We start from the raw sequence: 14,465 nt of genomic DNA, 5'->3' as shown, positions 1-14,465 counted from the left end.
TCTGCAGCTGAGTGATCAGGTGCAGGTTAACCAATCAGATGTTAGTGAGACACGGCAGCAGTTTACGTTTTCTAATGATATACCAATTGGCAAAGAATCAAAGAATAATCTAAAAAATTTTGATTATATGGTCTTATGATGTATTTAATTCCAATTTTGGTTCATTTTCCCAGTTAAATTATTCCAACGAGTAACAAATTGAGATCTTAAATATATATTAAGTAATATTTAATAATCATTTATTTGATATATATTTGTATAGCCCAGGCAAGATTGTGAGCTGGCCTGATGAAACATCGCAAATTGACCTATTTAAGAGACCGATTTTTATTCTTTTTATTTTACAGGTTATTCTTGGTGATGTGACAAACGATTACATTCAAATTACATTTCGACATTTAGTTGAAAACATGTTTTCAGCTGAGATCATCGCCCTCTCCCGTCTCCTAGTTGAAGGCTTACAAACCCCAAACATGGCCACCAGATGGCGCTGCTCGGCACTGAACAGCGGTGGTGACTAAAGAAGAAGCAGCAGAGCCCCGGATGAGGAGATTATAAAAAGGAAGCAGGCCTCGGCTCGTCCTTTCTCCCTGTGGAGCTAACCACGTTGGTAGCGTCCGTTCCTGGCTCACCGCTGTTCGCTTGAATTTCTTCCGAATAAGTCGGTCAGGAATAATTAAAATGGTACGCTCTGTTTCATTGTGCTCTTATCCAACGTATGCTCCGGGTTTGTGATTCTTAAAGTGTTTCTTTTGCTGTCTGCGTTTAAAGAAGTGGCGCCTTTAGTGCCTACAGCTAGAATTTCTGGACTTCCTGCCGCATGTCATTCAAAAAAGTCAAACTTTAAGAATGATTGCCTTGTTATTTGAGTTACACGCTTCAAGGGACTTGCTAAATTGATTACATTTTCACTTTTATACCGCGGTTAATAATTCGGCTGAGACATATTTCTTGTATACATTTGGTTTGTTGCAGACAAGGCAATGTTCTTACACATTAGTTACACACTACAGTAACCATTACTTCCATCCCCGTGTAAACCGCAACGAGCTTTTAACTGCATCCTTCTGTTTTAGATTTATCTGCTTGGATGCCATTGTTTCTACACTCCATGTTTTCTGGATTCTGTTGGTCATTTAGTCGACCTGAGTATCTGCTCTGACGTCCGTGTTTTCTTCTTCTACTGTAGGCTTTTAAGGACACTGGTAAGGCCCCTGCTGAGACCGAGGTCGCCATCCATCGCATCCGGATCACCCTCACCAGCCGCAACGTCAAATCTCTGGAGAAAGGTAACCGGCTTCTCTTTGTGTATCACGTGGTATTTTTTCAGACTTATGCTATGAGGATAAAAAACTTTGACAGTTATTCCCCATGGTGACTGTATACGCTATTCTGAGCTGTGACGTTAGGTTTGACAAAACCATTTGTTTGTGGTGCTCTTTTCAGATTTTAATGTTTTTTTTGTCGTTTGACAGTCTGTGCTGACCTGATCCGTGGCGCCAAGGAGAAGAACCTGAAGGTTAAGGGACCGGTCCGCATGCCAACCAAGGTGCTGACTTTTCTAGATCGTGCTTTTTTTTTTTTCTTCGCTAGTGTCAAACAGTTTCCCTCAAAGGTGATTCTTTTAGATTAACATGTTTTTTTTTATATATTTACCCACCTCTAGACTCTGCGCATCACCACCAGGAAAACTCCCTGCGGCGAGGGATCCAAAACCTGGGATCGCTTCCAGATGAGGATCCACAAGCGCCTGATTGATCTCCACAGTCCATCTGAGATTGTCAAGCAGATCACCTCCATCAGCATCGAGCCAGGCGTAGAGGTTGAAGTCACCATTGCAGACGCATAAGCAGTGCCGTTTTTCAATAAAGACCTGAAAGAAAGAAACATGTTGTTTTTTTTGTGTATGTGAAACATTTGGATTAGGGTTAGACGAGAATTCATTAACAACATATTTTGGTCGATAGACGTATATCGATGATAGAAAAAAAGATCAATAGAATAACATTTTCCTTATGCATTCTAGCTATGGAGGTTAATATTACATCCAGCCAATCACAGTGCAAACCCAGGAACCAAGCCCCGCCCCCTTCATAGTTCAAAGAACATGCATTCTTTTTTTAAAAAACTTGTAGTTTTGGTAAAAAGTTGATTGCATAAAGGATTGAGTTTGAATTCAGCAACAGTATAAAATGGGCAGGGCTGCTCTTAATTTTTATTTGTTAATATCGATAAACATGGTTTCTATTTTATTGGTATGCTTTTTTTGTATATCGTTCTGCCCTAATTTGGATTGGGATACATTTCAAAGAAGAGACTTTGAAAATGAATGGAAGGAATCTGATTTACCTGGTGTTTTATCAGGTACAGTAAGGTTACATTTGTGCACATTTACTTTCATGTGTCCACCTCAGGAGGTGGTCATGATAGCTGGGTGAGTGTGATGTACAAAGAAAGATAAGGACAGATGCGTCATCCTCCAGTTTGTCTAATCTGACCAATATTCTGGTAAAATGTTACATGTATGACTGTCGTGATGCAGCTCTAAGTGGAGAAACCCTCTGTAGTTGCATGCTACAGGTTGTAATCCAGAACTGCTTGTGATGGAAGCGAGTTAAAAAGCGTTAAGGGTCAAGATAATTTACTTGGAATGGGAACAAAATTACTGTTTTATTGTGGAACGTCAAAAGATTAAACACATCAGATCCTGATTTTGCGGGGGGGGGGGTCCTGGGTATCCATGCTGATGTTAAATGGGTAATGTGTTGGGAACAAAAGGATGCTGTATTTGAATATAAAAATGATCAGCCCACATGAGCTTAGCTGACAAACCGATGCTGCAGGTTAATCAATTTCCTGAAATGTCATTGGAGCAACTCAGAATGGTCCTACTTTGTATGACTCCATACAGCGATTTCTCCATCTGTGGTATCCATGGTGTCCAGGGCATCTCCTCCCAGATACTGAGCTGGACAGTGAGGTGCAACCTGGTGGGGTCAGATGACCCACAGATGTTTGTTGAATTTAGGTCAGGGTGCCATCGTTCATCCTGTACTGGTTATGTGTCCCTACATGGAAATGCATCCCCAGACCATCACTGACCCACCACCAAGCCGATCCTGCTGAACCGTGTTGCAGGCAGCATAACAACGTCGTTCAGCCCACCGTCTCCAGACCTTTTTCACATCTGTCACAGCGGCTCAGACTGAACCTGCTCTGATCTACTTCCAGGGTTCTGGCTGCCCTCATCCTGTTCCTCCTTGCACAAAGGAGCAGATACCGGACCTGCTGCTGGGTCAAAGGTCTCTGACGGCCCTGTCCAGCTCTGCCACAGTAACTGCCTCTCACTGTAATCTTCTCCATGCTCTGGAGACAGGGCTGGGAGGCACAGCATACCTGGCAATTTCATGACAAGTAAACCAATCAGATTGAAGCAACAAATGTTGGAAATGTGCGTAATTATCACAGCAGCGTATAAATCTATTGAGGTGCGCTTATAACGTCATGATGGAAGCATGACCCTGGATGGAGTGAGCTACGCCTGCAGTCTGACTAGGACCCAGGAGGAAATCAGATGCAGTCTTCAACCTTTGGAATCATTTAATTATCTTCAGATTTGTTATTGTATTACTGAAAGGAATTATCAGATTCTTTTTTAGTTAAAGGTACCCGCAAACAATTAGCATAAATTCAACAAACATGTTTTTACAACAGAACCCCCAGTAAGTCGCTGTATAGTAAACAGTTTTTATTTTTTGCTTATATTTTCCAAATGAAACGGGAAACCGTCGCTTCATGCTTGCTCAGTATGAGGGATTGCTGCAAAGTCATCAACAATGCAGACGACTCTCCCTGTGGCTCTACGCTCTTTCAGGAGGAGTGAATGCTGCTTGTCAAGACTCAATGCAATCTACTGGGTTTCAGGAAACTTTTTGACCAATGTGTATATTCTGATTAAATTTGACTTTGTAAAGTGCCTTGAGATGACATATATAATGAATTGGCACTATATAAATAAAATTGAATTGAATTGAATGGTTGGATGATGATGAGCATTTTTGCAGGTTACAGAGAAATGGTTTGCCAACAGTGGATCTGCCCCATTTACACACCCGTGGGGCGAGCTGCAGGGTGGGTAGGTGGATTTAGAAATCCATTCTAAGAAACTATCCAGCCTCGCCCAGAGCTGACACAAAACCCGGAAAAAAAGGCAAAGGACAGCCATCGTAACCCCCAGGGGACTGCCTGGTTGTTTGGTATCCACGGTCAAAATGTCAAACTAATAAAGGAAGTCAGGAAATCTGTGGAATGTAAGCATATTCAGGCTTTGTTTTGAAGAAGGAGCATAATTATCAACTCATATTATAACAAAAACTGCCTCCTTTGACTAGTAAACTCTGAGTGAGGTGGTGCTTTTTACATTAAAACCCCTCCCTTGCTGTGCTCCTCATCTGTTCTGGCCAAGTCATTCTCCAGCTGACTGTTAAGGAATGGATCTAGCTTTGGAGCAGAGTCCTCCGCTCTGGTTGGTCATACATAATGATGTGTGTGTGTGAACTACCAGCCGCTTCCAATAAAAAGTGATTAGAAGAGGCCTGCCAGCTTCCACTGGCAGATCTTGTGGGTAGAGGGGTGGTGGAAAGTCATTTTAGTCTGAAAACTATTTGATCTCTTCTCATAAAATAAACAGGAGCTGGGTTTTCTCACTTAAAGCACACGTTTTGATTTTTGCAAAAAAAATGGAAAATATGAACTTGGAGCCCGTTGACATGGACCTGACATGTGATTTTTCTGTCAGCAGTCCTCCGTTCCAACAGGTAAGGCGTTTCACGGCCACTTCTGGTCCTGCCACATAATTTTACACATGTAACAACGGCCGCTTTGGAAGCCTGTCTCCCTGAAAACTGTATTTATTCATTTTTTTTATCTTTCTCCTTGATAGAGCGCGGTGTCAGGTGGGGCTGAGCAGCAGATGATGCAAATTCACCTCAGAGTCCGACCCTTTTCAAAAGAGGAGCTGGCTGCTAATGAGGATCAGGTGCAGTTGGAGATTTAAATCACTTTTTCATCTTGGTTGACATGCAATGAGTTGGAGTCTGGCTGCTTCCTGAGTTTTAGTTCACCTGCCTTCTAATCCAAACAAGACTTTAATAGGTGTGACACAAAACCTTCCTAAATAAAGAACACATGCCGACTGATAAACCAAGTAGAGAGTTGGAGACGTATATAGATATATAAATAAATATAGAAAACTTGATATAGAATTGGCCCAAGCACAAAGCCACAAGTAACCCTGATACACGAGGCCTTATTAAGGTGAGCAAACTGGAAGCTGTTAGACAAATATGAGCTAAACCAGTCCAGCACTGTTGAGTACCACAGCAGGTTCACGGCTTGATGAAGAATCAAAAGTAGCACAAAGATCTAATGGGACACATTAATTATGTGAGGCCATGAGAATATTATTAGTGACTTTCACCGGGGCTGTCTTGCTCTTTGAAGCAGGTGATTGCTGTGTAAATGTTCACAGAAATGACGAGAAAACATATTCTCCCCAGAGTTTCAGCAGGGGGTTGGGGTGAGATGCTAACACCGGGTATGGGTCTGTAGTGTAACGAGGCGTCTCGATGGAAAGCAAGCTTCTTTAAAAGGGCTTTAACCACAGCCCAAACTGGCTAAAGCCATTTTCCTCTCTCTTCAGGACTGCGTTGTGATCGAAGACGACCAGACGGTGACCCTGAACGCACCCAAGGGCTCTGCCAACATGAAGAGCAGTGAGAAGGGAGTTGGCTTTTCAATCCACAAATTCTCCTTCTCAAAGGTCAGGGCTGGTTGGAGCAAGCTTTGCTCCTGGTGGTCATACAATTAAAATATCATGGATCAAGTTTTTTTTTTCAGTAATTCCATTAAAAAAGTGAAACTTGTATATTATATTCATTCATTACACACAGACTGACGTATCTCAAGTGTTTATCTCTTTTTTTAAAATTTTGATGATTATAACTGACTGCTAATGAAAACCCCTAAATTCAGTATCTCTGAAATGCAGTGGGGGAGGTTCACAGAGTGGACTGCAGCTGGAGTCAGAGCTTCAAGACGTATGCAAGACGTGGTTTCAGCTGTCGCATTCCTTGTCAGGCCACTCTTGAACAAGAGAAGTATCAGGAGCATTTCGCCTGGGCTAAAGACAAAACGGACTGGATGCTGCTGAGTGGTCCCAAGTTATCATCTCTGATGAAAGTAAATGTTGCATTTTCTCTGAAAATCAGGGTCCCAGAGTCTGGAGGAGGAGAGGAAAAGAACCCATGCTGCTTGAGGTCCAGTGTAAAGCTTCCACAGTCAGTGATGGGTTAGGGTGCCATGTCATTCAATTAAATTTTATTTATATAGCACCAATTCATGAAACATGTCATCTCAAGGCACTTTGCAAAGTCAAATTCAATCAGATTATATAGATTGGGTCAAATTATACAGATTGGTCAAAAATTTCCTAAGGGAACCAGTTGATTGCATCAAAGTCCTGACACTTCTGGAGAAGCGTAGAGCCACAGAGAGGGTCGTCTGCATTGTCCATGGCTTTGCAGCAATCCCTCATACTGAGCAAGTATGGAGCAACAGCTTCATCTGCTGGTGTTTGTCCACTGTGTTTTCTGAGGTCATAGGTCAACACAGCTGTCCATCCGGAGGTTTTAGAGCACTTCATGCTCCCTTCTGCTGACCAACTTTATGGAGATGCAGATTTTATTTTCCAACAGGACTTGGCACACGGTGCCAAAGCTACCGGTTCCTGGTTTAAGGACCATGGTGTCCCTGTTCTAAATGGGCTAGCAAACTCGCCTGACCTTAACCCCATAGAAAATCTGAGTCATTGTGAAGAGGAAGATGCAATATGCCAGACGTAACAATGCAGAAGAGCTGAAGTCACTATCAGAGCAACCTGGGCTCTCATAACACCTGAGCAGTGCCACAGACTGATGGACTCCATGCCACGCTGCAGTGATCCAGGGAAAAGGAGCCCCAACTAAGCATTGTGAGCTGAACATGCTCATAGTTTTCATGTTCATACCTTCAGTTGGCCAACATTTCTGGAAATCCTTTTTGTATCGGTCTTCAGTAATATCCAAATTTTCTGAGATACTGAATTTGAGGGTTTTCATTAGTTGTTAGTTATAATGATAGAAATAAACACCTGAAATGTATCAGTGTGTAATGAATGAATAGAATATCCAAGTGTCCCTTTTCTGAATAGAATTACTGAAAAAATCTACTTTTTTCATGATATTGTAATTGTGTAACTATGTATACACATCCGTTTCAGCTTCATCTCGTCGCCCTTAGGTTTATGGACCACAGACGACGCAAAGCGAGCTGTTCAAGGACACGGTGAGAAGCCAAGTGTTGGATTTCTTGGAAGGGAAAAATGCTTTGATATTCAGCTATGGCGTCACAAATGCTGGGAAAACCTTCACAATCCAAGGTAAGCGCGGAGGCCCAGAACCTCTTTGTGAGCCACAGGCACTGTGATCAGTCGGACGCAAGCCCTAAACCCAGGCCTCGAAATTTATTTAGGAACTCAGAAGGATCCGGGGATCCTTCCGCGAGTGCTGGAGGCGACGTTTGAGCACATCGGAGGTCATCAGTACGAGGGCATGGACCTGAAACCCTTCATGAGGAACGGCGCACAGCGGCTGGACCCTGACCAAGTCAAGCAGGAGAGGGCCGCTAGATCAGCCATTCTTGCTTCGTCCAGAGAAGTGAAACCTTAGATTCGCCCCAACTTTCTGCTGACTGTCTGAAAATGTTTGTCTTTGGCAGCATCACAACCTAAAATGTCCTTGCCTACTAGGAATGTGATCATCAAAGAGCCAGCAGTAGCTCAGAGCCGCTCATCTCCTCTGACGGCGGCTCTTCATCGCTCTCTTCATCCGACGATCCATCAGGTAGAGCCAGCTAAGTAAACACACCCACGTTCATTTTGGCTGGGCCCAGATGCGACGCTTGTTCTTCTGAATCACAAAGACGGTGGAGCTTCATGGCGGTGAATGCTTTCTCACATGCAGCCATGTTGTTTTTACGGTCTGTCACTGTAAACTCGTTTGCCTGAAAGCGGTTTATTACAGCAATAGAAAATAAATGCAGCAGGCCGAATGGAGTTTAGGACTTTTTATTTTTTATTTTTAGTGTTCCTGGCTTGTTTCCTCGTTTAGTGTTCTCCAGCAACCCGGCAGAAGCCGCCGGCGACCAGTTCGCCCTGTGGGTGGCGTTCTTCGAGATCTACAACGAGTGCGTGTATGACCTCCTCCAGCCGTCCCTGTCCAGGAAGCGCTCCACTCTTCGTGTGTGTGACGACGGAGCCGGAAACGCTCACGTGAAAGGTGTAGAAATGAAGAGGGGGGGAGAAAAATGTTGCAACAGTTGAACCCTTATCGTTTTAAAGGAACTCAAAGACTCCCTATCTGGTTTCGTTTCAGACCTCAGGTGGGTCAACATCCAGAATCTGAGCGAAGCCAACAAGCTGCTCCAGATTGGGAATAAAAACCGAAGCGCTGCAGCCACCAAGCTGAACGAGTCCTCCAGCAGAAGGCAAACTATTGCGTTTTGCGTTTGCTTAGTCAGCATTGGCATTTTACATCTAATGCCCCGTTTTGTTTTGGGTTTTTTTCTAGCCACAGCATATTCACCTTGAAGTTACTGACCATTGCGGAACGAACGGTGAAAAGGATTTCTGAGTGAGTGTTTGACTTGAGTTTCTTTAAAGCGTTGCTGTTACATTAGTAGAAGATGGAGTTTACTGAAAGGCTCTGCCCAACATGTCATAAAAGGCTGAGTTAAGCTCCGCCCACATGAATACGAGGAGTTAGATCATGAAACAGGATAATGTTGACCGAGTTGTAACCAACTCTGGTTACAAATATATGATGGCTGGCAGTAGATCAACTCTCTACCATTTTTCACACAGTGGTCTCCTCTCATTACTGCGGTTTGCAATGAACTACAAGATTACGTCCTAAAATTGTCTTTATATTGTCCTAAAAGTGAAATTTTGTACTTGAGGAACAACTCCTTTCCAAATTTCAAGTGCAGTAGATCTAACTATTGTATTTTGGGGGTAAAAATACTCATTCCATTGGCAGATCATCTTATTAACCTGCTCAGATCAAGGACAAATACTCATTTCAACAACATTTTACTTTGAGTTCTCGTTTGTTGTAGTGCTGGAAAAGGTTCTTTCAGCATACAAAAAAGTGTAGAAGGAAAGATTCTGCAAATGCATGTTGCACATTTAATCAATCTGTCTTGGTGTATTAGTCCCTCGTGATGACGATTCCATTTTAAAACGAAAGCGGAGCATTGATTCATGTGAACGCTGCTGCAATGCAGGAACCTGCTTTTATACGTGGCCGTCTCTCTCCCAGGTTCTCCCTCTGCGACCTGGCGGGTTCGGAAAGATGCAACAAAACGAAGACCTTTGGAGACCGACTAAAGGAGGCCAGGAGTATCAACAACTCCCTCCTTATTTTGGGGAAATGCATCAGCGCGCTCCGAAACAGTCAGACTGACAGGTACAAGGAGTCTAAAGCCCGTTGCTGACTGCAAAAGGTTGTTTTTTTAATTGAGTTTTGATCTTGTCGGGACAACTCTGTGTCCGTCTTTAAGAACGAAGGTCGGCTGCATTCCTTTTCGGGAAAGCAAGCTCACCAAGCTCTTCCAGGCCTTCTTCTGCGGCAAAGGAAGAGCCTCCATGATCGTCAACATCAACCAATGCGCGTCCACCTACGACGAGACCCTCCACGTTATGAAGTTCTCCGCGGTCGCCAAACAGGTTGGTTTGAGCTCGCCGAACCTGAGATCGCTCCGAATCAGGATGAGATGAGATGCAGGCAGAGCTTTTTGTTTCTCCAGGTGGTGCAGGTGATCCCGGACAAGCGTGTGGAGTCTCCGGCCCCTTTCCTGGTTGGTCGGGATGGGAAGCCCCTGTTGAGGAACGGCGTGATGGACAATCAGGCGCTAGAGAGCTACTTGTCTGAAGACGAGCTGCTTGATGAAGAGGATGAGGCGGACATGTCTGTGCTGCCGACGAATGTACGGCTAAAGGCTTATTACCACCATCAGATGTGTGCATCCAGTATAAACTTGCAGCTGCATGCATTTCTTTCCTTTTTTTTTTTTTTAAAAGGAGCTTCTGAACATAATCGAGAACCTACAAACGAAACTTCTTGCCGAGCGGAGGAAGAACCTGGTGAAGGAAATGGAAATCCGTAAAGAGATGGGGGACGCCATGTTGCAGCAGTTCTTTGAAAGCGAAGAACTTCGCCTGCATGTTTACCTTTCTTATTTTTTTCTTCTTCTTCTGTTAATCAAGATTTAGCCAGTGACGTCTAGATCTCGCATTCCTTTGGTGCCGTAAAGTAGGACAGCCCGGCGTTCACGTCCGTTATCTGTTAAGTCGGCAGATTGAGGAGGTGAAAGAGATGGAGGCCGAAAAACTGGAGAAAACGTTTGAGATGTTCCGGGAAGCGGTCAAGGAGCACGCTTACCAGTGCGCCATGAACGACCTGGAGGACGACTACGTCCCGCTTGACGAGTTCACCGCTGAACAGGAGGAAGCTGAGGCAAGTTTTACACTCCATAATGAATAGCAAAATAAACTGAAGAAATTTAAAAAGAAGCGGGGGGGGGGGGTGTTTCTAGGGGTTTACATGAACGCACAACAAAAGAATTTGACAGTAGTATGCCAAAAAATTACAGATTGGTAATAATTACTTTTTGCCCAGGAGATGTTCCCATTACAGCTCATGAATGGATCCCAGCAGAGCGAGGTTAAGTTTAGCACGAAACGGGCTGATTTAATCTATCCTTTTATTAGGCTTGTTTACATTTCTGTCAGTCTACAAAAAAGTTTTTTTATAAGCTGGGAAATATGTTGTAAAAACGAGTTGAGCGTTTTCAAAATGGCCAGGGTCTTAAATTGATTGAAAAGAGGCGACTGGACAGACCTGGAGGCAAACAGTTCTACCCAATGATTAGATGGAATATAAGAAATGCTGATAAATCCTTATCTACTACTTGCATACTTCTAATTAACTAGACTATGAAATAATTTTTTTACAAACTGATATTTCACCAGAAACTAAATATGATCAGATTTTTATCTGAGAGCTGCAAGGAAAATGCCAAACAAAAAAAAAACAAAGTTTGAAACAGACTTCATTTTAACCTGGATTATTTGGAAACAAAAAATCAGCACCTTCACAGAAGTAAATGTGTGCATGTAAAGGGTGAGTTGGACGACTAATTACTTATTGCATTAAATAAGCAATGTCCCAAAATTAGAGCATTGCGGGACCCCGAGTGTTGTAGTAGCAGCGTCACAGTACATCCTGTCAGACTCTTGACAAATATCAATGGAATTAGAAAGCTTTCCTGCAAAGCCATAGTGTAATGGTTTCTTGATTCATCCATATATCTTTTCACATCATGTTCCCTTTTTGAAGATGCTCACTCTGTCGCCAGAATCTTTGTGAAGCATAAAGAACCTAAATGGCATCAAAAACAAGGTTTTGCTTCTTCACATTGAAAATGAGACCAACTGTCACAACATATTCCCATTTTTAAGTGAGTATACAAAAAGCATGGCTGAAAGGTGTGCTTAAAAGTGGGATGTCCCTGGGATACATGCGCTGCACTTTTCATGCCTTGCTCTGGAGCAGACTGTTTTCAGGTGATAACTGAAATAATTCATTCAAATGTATGTTTTTTTTTTTCTTTATGACTAAAGTAATTTTAATGTTAAAATTTTTAAACATCAGACATCGTCACTCATCTGAGGCAGCTAAGACATTTACGCAATGCTTGATTTTATCCCATCTGTCACATTGTGCTTCCTGCCTGGGTCAGGCTGCTGATGGTGGTCCAAGACCTCCTGAGTCTTTATATAAACCGAGTCTGAAAGCCTTGGATTAAGAAGCCAGTGCACTACCACCACTGTAGGATTCTAGAGAAATGCAGCTCTTTGAGCTTTGACAATTTTGGTTTGCTCCCCCCTCTGGTGTCACTCAGCATTTGGAGACAATTCGATCTACAAGAACATCATCAGTGAGAGGTTGTACCGTTCCATTCAGATGCACTGTTACCGGGGAATCCGTTTTTTTTCTGTAAAGGCTGCAAATCAGAGGAACGCACTGCCTGATGACGTGAGGAGCTGCAGTTCTAAATAAAATGATTAATATTCCACGTATTGATTAGACTTTTTCAACATTTTTGCTATTTACATATGAAAACCTTAAACCAGGATATATTCCATAGTATGTAAGTGAATCTATTTGACTTATTTATCAACTCTATTTTAATACCAGTACTCCTGCTCTGCTGCTGCTAGTTTTGGACCATTTCATGTGTCATAACCATCGACACACGCGCTGAACTCTTCCACTATTCAGACTACACTGATTCACTTTAATATTTATGCACATTTGTTTTTCTTGCTGTTTTTATTTATTTTTTGTCTCTTCCCCTGTCCTCGCCCTTCTTCGCCTCCCGGTAATAAAACAAATCGTGCTCTAAAATGGGCCGGAACATTAAATGTTAAGTTGGAAACTGACTGCGTCGTATCTTTTTTTTTTACAGCGCAAACAGTTTCCCTGTCTAACCTCTTCTGTCCCTCACTCACCGACCGCGTAGGCCCTCCGGCGTAAAGTGTCAGAGTTGGAGGAATTGTTGTCCAGCAATAGAGGCGCGGCGCCGGTTCCAGCAGTGGAGAAGTGGTGCCAAACAGAACCGTCTCCAGAGGCAGCAGGTAAAAATGCCCCCACCACATGCACCACCCTGAGGTCTGACTTTTTTTTTTTCTTTTTTTTTTTTTGGCGAGGCTAAATTCCTTCTGGTCTTACAGATGATCGATGCAAACGTCTTTACCAGGAGAAATGTGTCCTTGAGAGGGCGTGTGAGGATAAGCAACAGGTGACTATGTCAGAACTTCTCTCTTGGAGGGGGAGGGGGGGTGTCTGTGGACATATAATAACGTAAAGGTTTGGTCTTCAGTTGGTTTTATCTTTAGAGAAGAGGCTGATCGATCTAAGTCAAACTCTGGAAGATGTCAGGGATAGTTTTCTGGTGAAATCGGATGAGGTGGAGGCTCTGCAGAGAGAGGCTGCCCAACAGGTGAGATGTCGCCAATGGGGAAGAGGTCATAAACCTCCTGGTCAAAGATGTTTTTTTGTTTGTTTTTTTTTTTAATGGTGGCTAAATGTTTTGCGCTTTGTCATAAAAGTCCAAATCCATGGAAGACGTCCTGCGGCAGAATGCTGAAAAGGACAAGGAGATCGCCTCGCTGACGACTCAGATTGAAAAGCTCTCCCAGAGCCTCCCCGAACAGCCCAAGGCCAAGAGAGGCCTTCTGGCCAACATCAAGATGGCCGTCGCATCACCTCGGAAGGGAACGCCCAGCCGCAGTCTCAGGAAAACTCCAAAGACTCCCCAAAAGTGAAGAGCCCAGCGTCTGTGCTTTCTACAACTGGTTTTAGGAAATGGACTTTGTTTTTAGATGAGCAGCAAAATGTGGGAGTTTCTTTAAGAACGTCTCTACAGAACTCCTAAAATTTTATTTCCAGATGGTTTTATTTTTGCATTTTAAATTGTTAATAAAATTCTATTGTTGACCCCAGTTTCTTCACATCGTCATCACTGCCTCCATCTTTAGTTGATATAAAAAAAAACAGCAGTGCTTATGATGCTGGAGCACCATAAGCACCACAGGCAGGTTACTGCTTTAGAAACGGTTGTTTTTTCACATTACATGTTTCAAGTTACTCTTTTTTTTTTTTCCTTTAGCTACTTGCATAAAATTCCTTTAGTTATAGCTCAGCTTGTGAGCATCTATTCTCCTGGTCTAGCCACGGATTCTCAACTGGATTTAGGTCTGAACTGACTGGTCGGTTCTAACATGAATGTGCCTTGATCTAAACCTGTTCTCAGCCCAGTTCCTCTGGACCCCATGTCCCGCATGTGTTGGAGGTTTCCCAGCTGCCACACTCTGGACATGAGTGATTAACAGACTTCAGTCCTTGACGGCATGCTGAGCAGGCTATGCAATCATTTTAATTGGGTGTACGGCAGTGGGCATTTTATTTGGGTGAGCAGAGACGTGTCAAACATGAAGGTCAGTGGGCCTTGAGGACCAGGACTGAGACGCCCTGATCCAAACCAGCCCGCTGTAGCTCTGGTTTGGTTGGGTCAGTGTCCTGCTGAGAGGTGAACCGCCTCCCAAATTTCAAGCCTTGACAGTCAAACATGTCTTCTGCCCGTTTCTGTTCCTGGCAGAAGAAAACCATCCTCCTGTCCTGAGTCCACCACCACCACCGTGTGGATGATGATAATCACCCTGAACACACCACGAGGATCAGGGTGATCTGTTTGTATTCGGTTGTTTTGCAGGTAGGGTAAAAAGTTAGATTTTGCATCGTTGG

The 14,465-nt window shown here is 43.3% G+C and overlaps 2 protein-coding genes across 3 annotated transcripts; both read left to right on the top strand.

Annotated features, from left to right (window-relative positions):
* Window positions 1-542: 542 nt before the first annotated feature.
* On the top strand, window positions 543-1,887 carry rps20 (ribosomal protein S20). The gene is made up of 4 exons (XM_012858891.3): window positions 543-684; window positions 1,190-1,289; window positions 1,476-1,549; window positions 1,667-1,887. The coding sequence occupies exons 1-4, from the start codon at window positions 682-684 to the stop codon at window positions 1,847-1,849; spliced, it is 360 nt and encodes a 119-aa protein (XP_012714345.1). The 5' UTR covers window positions 543-681; the 3' UTR covers window positions 1,850-1,887.
* A 2,713-nt stretch (window positions 1,888-4,600) lies between these two features.
* Window positions 4,601-13,658, top strand: zgc:56231 (KISc_KIF23_like and GBP_C domain-containing protein). Of its 2 annotated transcripts, none has more exons than XM_021314439.2 (18): window positions 4,601-4,817; window positions 4,943-5,038; window positions 5,702-5,821; window positions 7,339-7,477; window positions 7,570-7,754; window positions 7,847-7,940; window positions 8,208-8,375; window positions 8,472-8,583; window positions 8,667-8,729; window positions 9,417-9,563; window positions 9,658-9,823; window positions 9,904-10,083; window positions 10,178-10,317; window positions 10,448-10,613; window positions 12,682-12,796; window positions 12,893-12,960; window positions 13,042-13,186; window positions 13,271-13,427. In XM_021314439.2, the coding sequence occupies exons 1-18, from the start codon at window positions 4,740-4,742 to the stop codon at window positions 13,306-13,308; spliced, it is 2,220 nt and encodes a 739-aa protein (XP_021170114.2). In that variant the 5' UTR covers window positions 4,601-4,739; the 3' UTR covers window positions 13,309-13,427. The 2 variants fall into 2 exon arrangements, with proteins under 2 accessions (XP_021170114.2, XP_012714344.2); XM_012858890.3 differs by having other exon boundaries at window positions 4,602-4,817; window positions 13,042-13,161; window positions 13,271-13,658.
* Window positions 13,659-14,465: the final 807 nt, after the last annotated feature.

The sequence above is a fragment of the Fundulus heteroclitus genome, chromosome 21 (assembly GCF_011125445.2).
Source record: "Fundulus heteroclitus isolate FHET01 chromosome 21, MU-UCD_Fhet_4.1, whole genome shotgun sequence".
NCBI lineage: Eukaryota > Metazoa > Chordata > Actinopteri > Cyprinodontiformes > Fundulidae > Fundulus > Fundulus heteroclitus.
This window is presented reverse-complemented; position numbering and strand designations above follow the sequence as displayed.

Bases quoted from the DNA above. Each gene is read 5' to 3' on its own strand.
- rps20 (XM_012858891.3), top strand. The intron at 1,290-1,475 runs GTAACCGGCTTC...GTCGTTTGACAG, and splicing joins CGTCAAATCTCTGGAGAAAG to TCTGTGCTGACCTGATCCGT. The intron at 1,550-1,666 runs GTGCTGACTTTT...ACCCACCTCTAG, and splicing joins CGGTCCGCATGCCAACCAAG to ACTCTGCGCATCACCACCAG.
- zgc:56231 (XM_012858890.3), top strand. From the start codon at position 4,740: ATGGAAAATATGAACTTGGAGCCCGTTGACATGGACCTGACATGTGAT. The intron at 8,376-8,471 runs GTGTAGAAATGA...GTTTCGTTTCAG, and splicing joins CGGAAACGCTCACGTGAAAG to ACCTCAGGTGGGTCAACATC. The intron at 10,084-10,177 runs GTACGGCTAAAG...TTTTTTTAAAAG, and splicing joins TGTCTGTGCTGCCGACGAAT to GAGCTTCTGAACATAATCGA.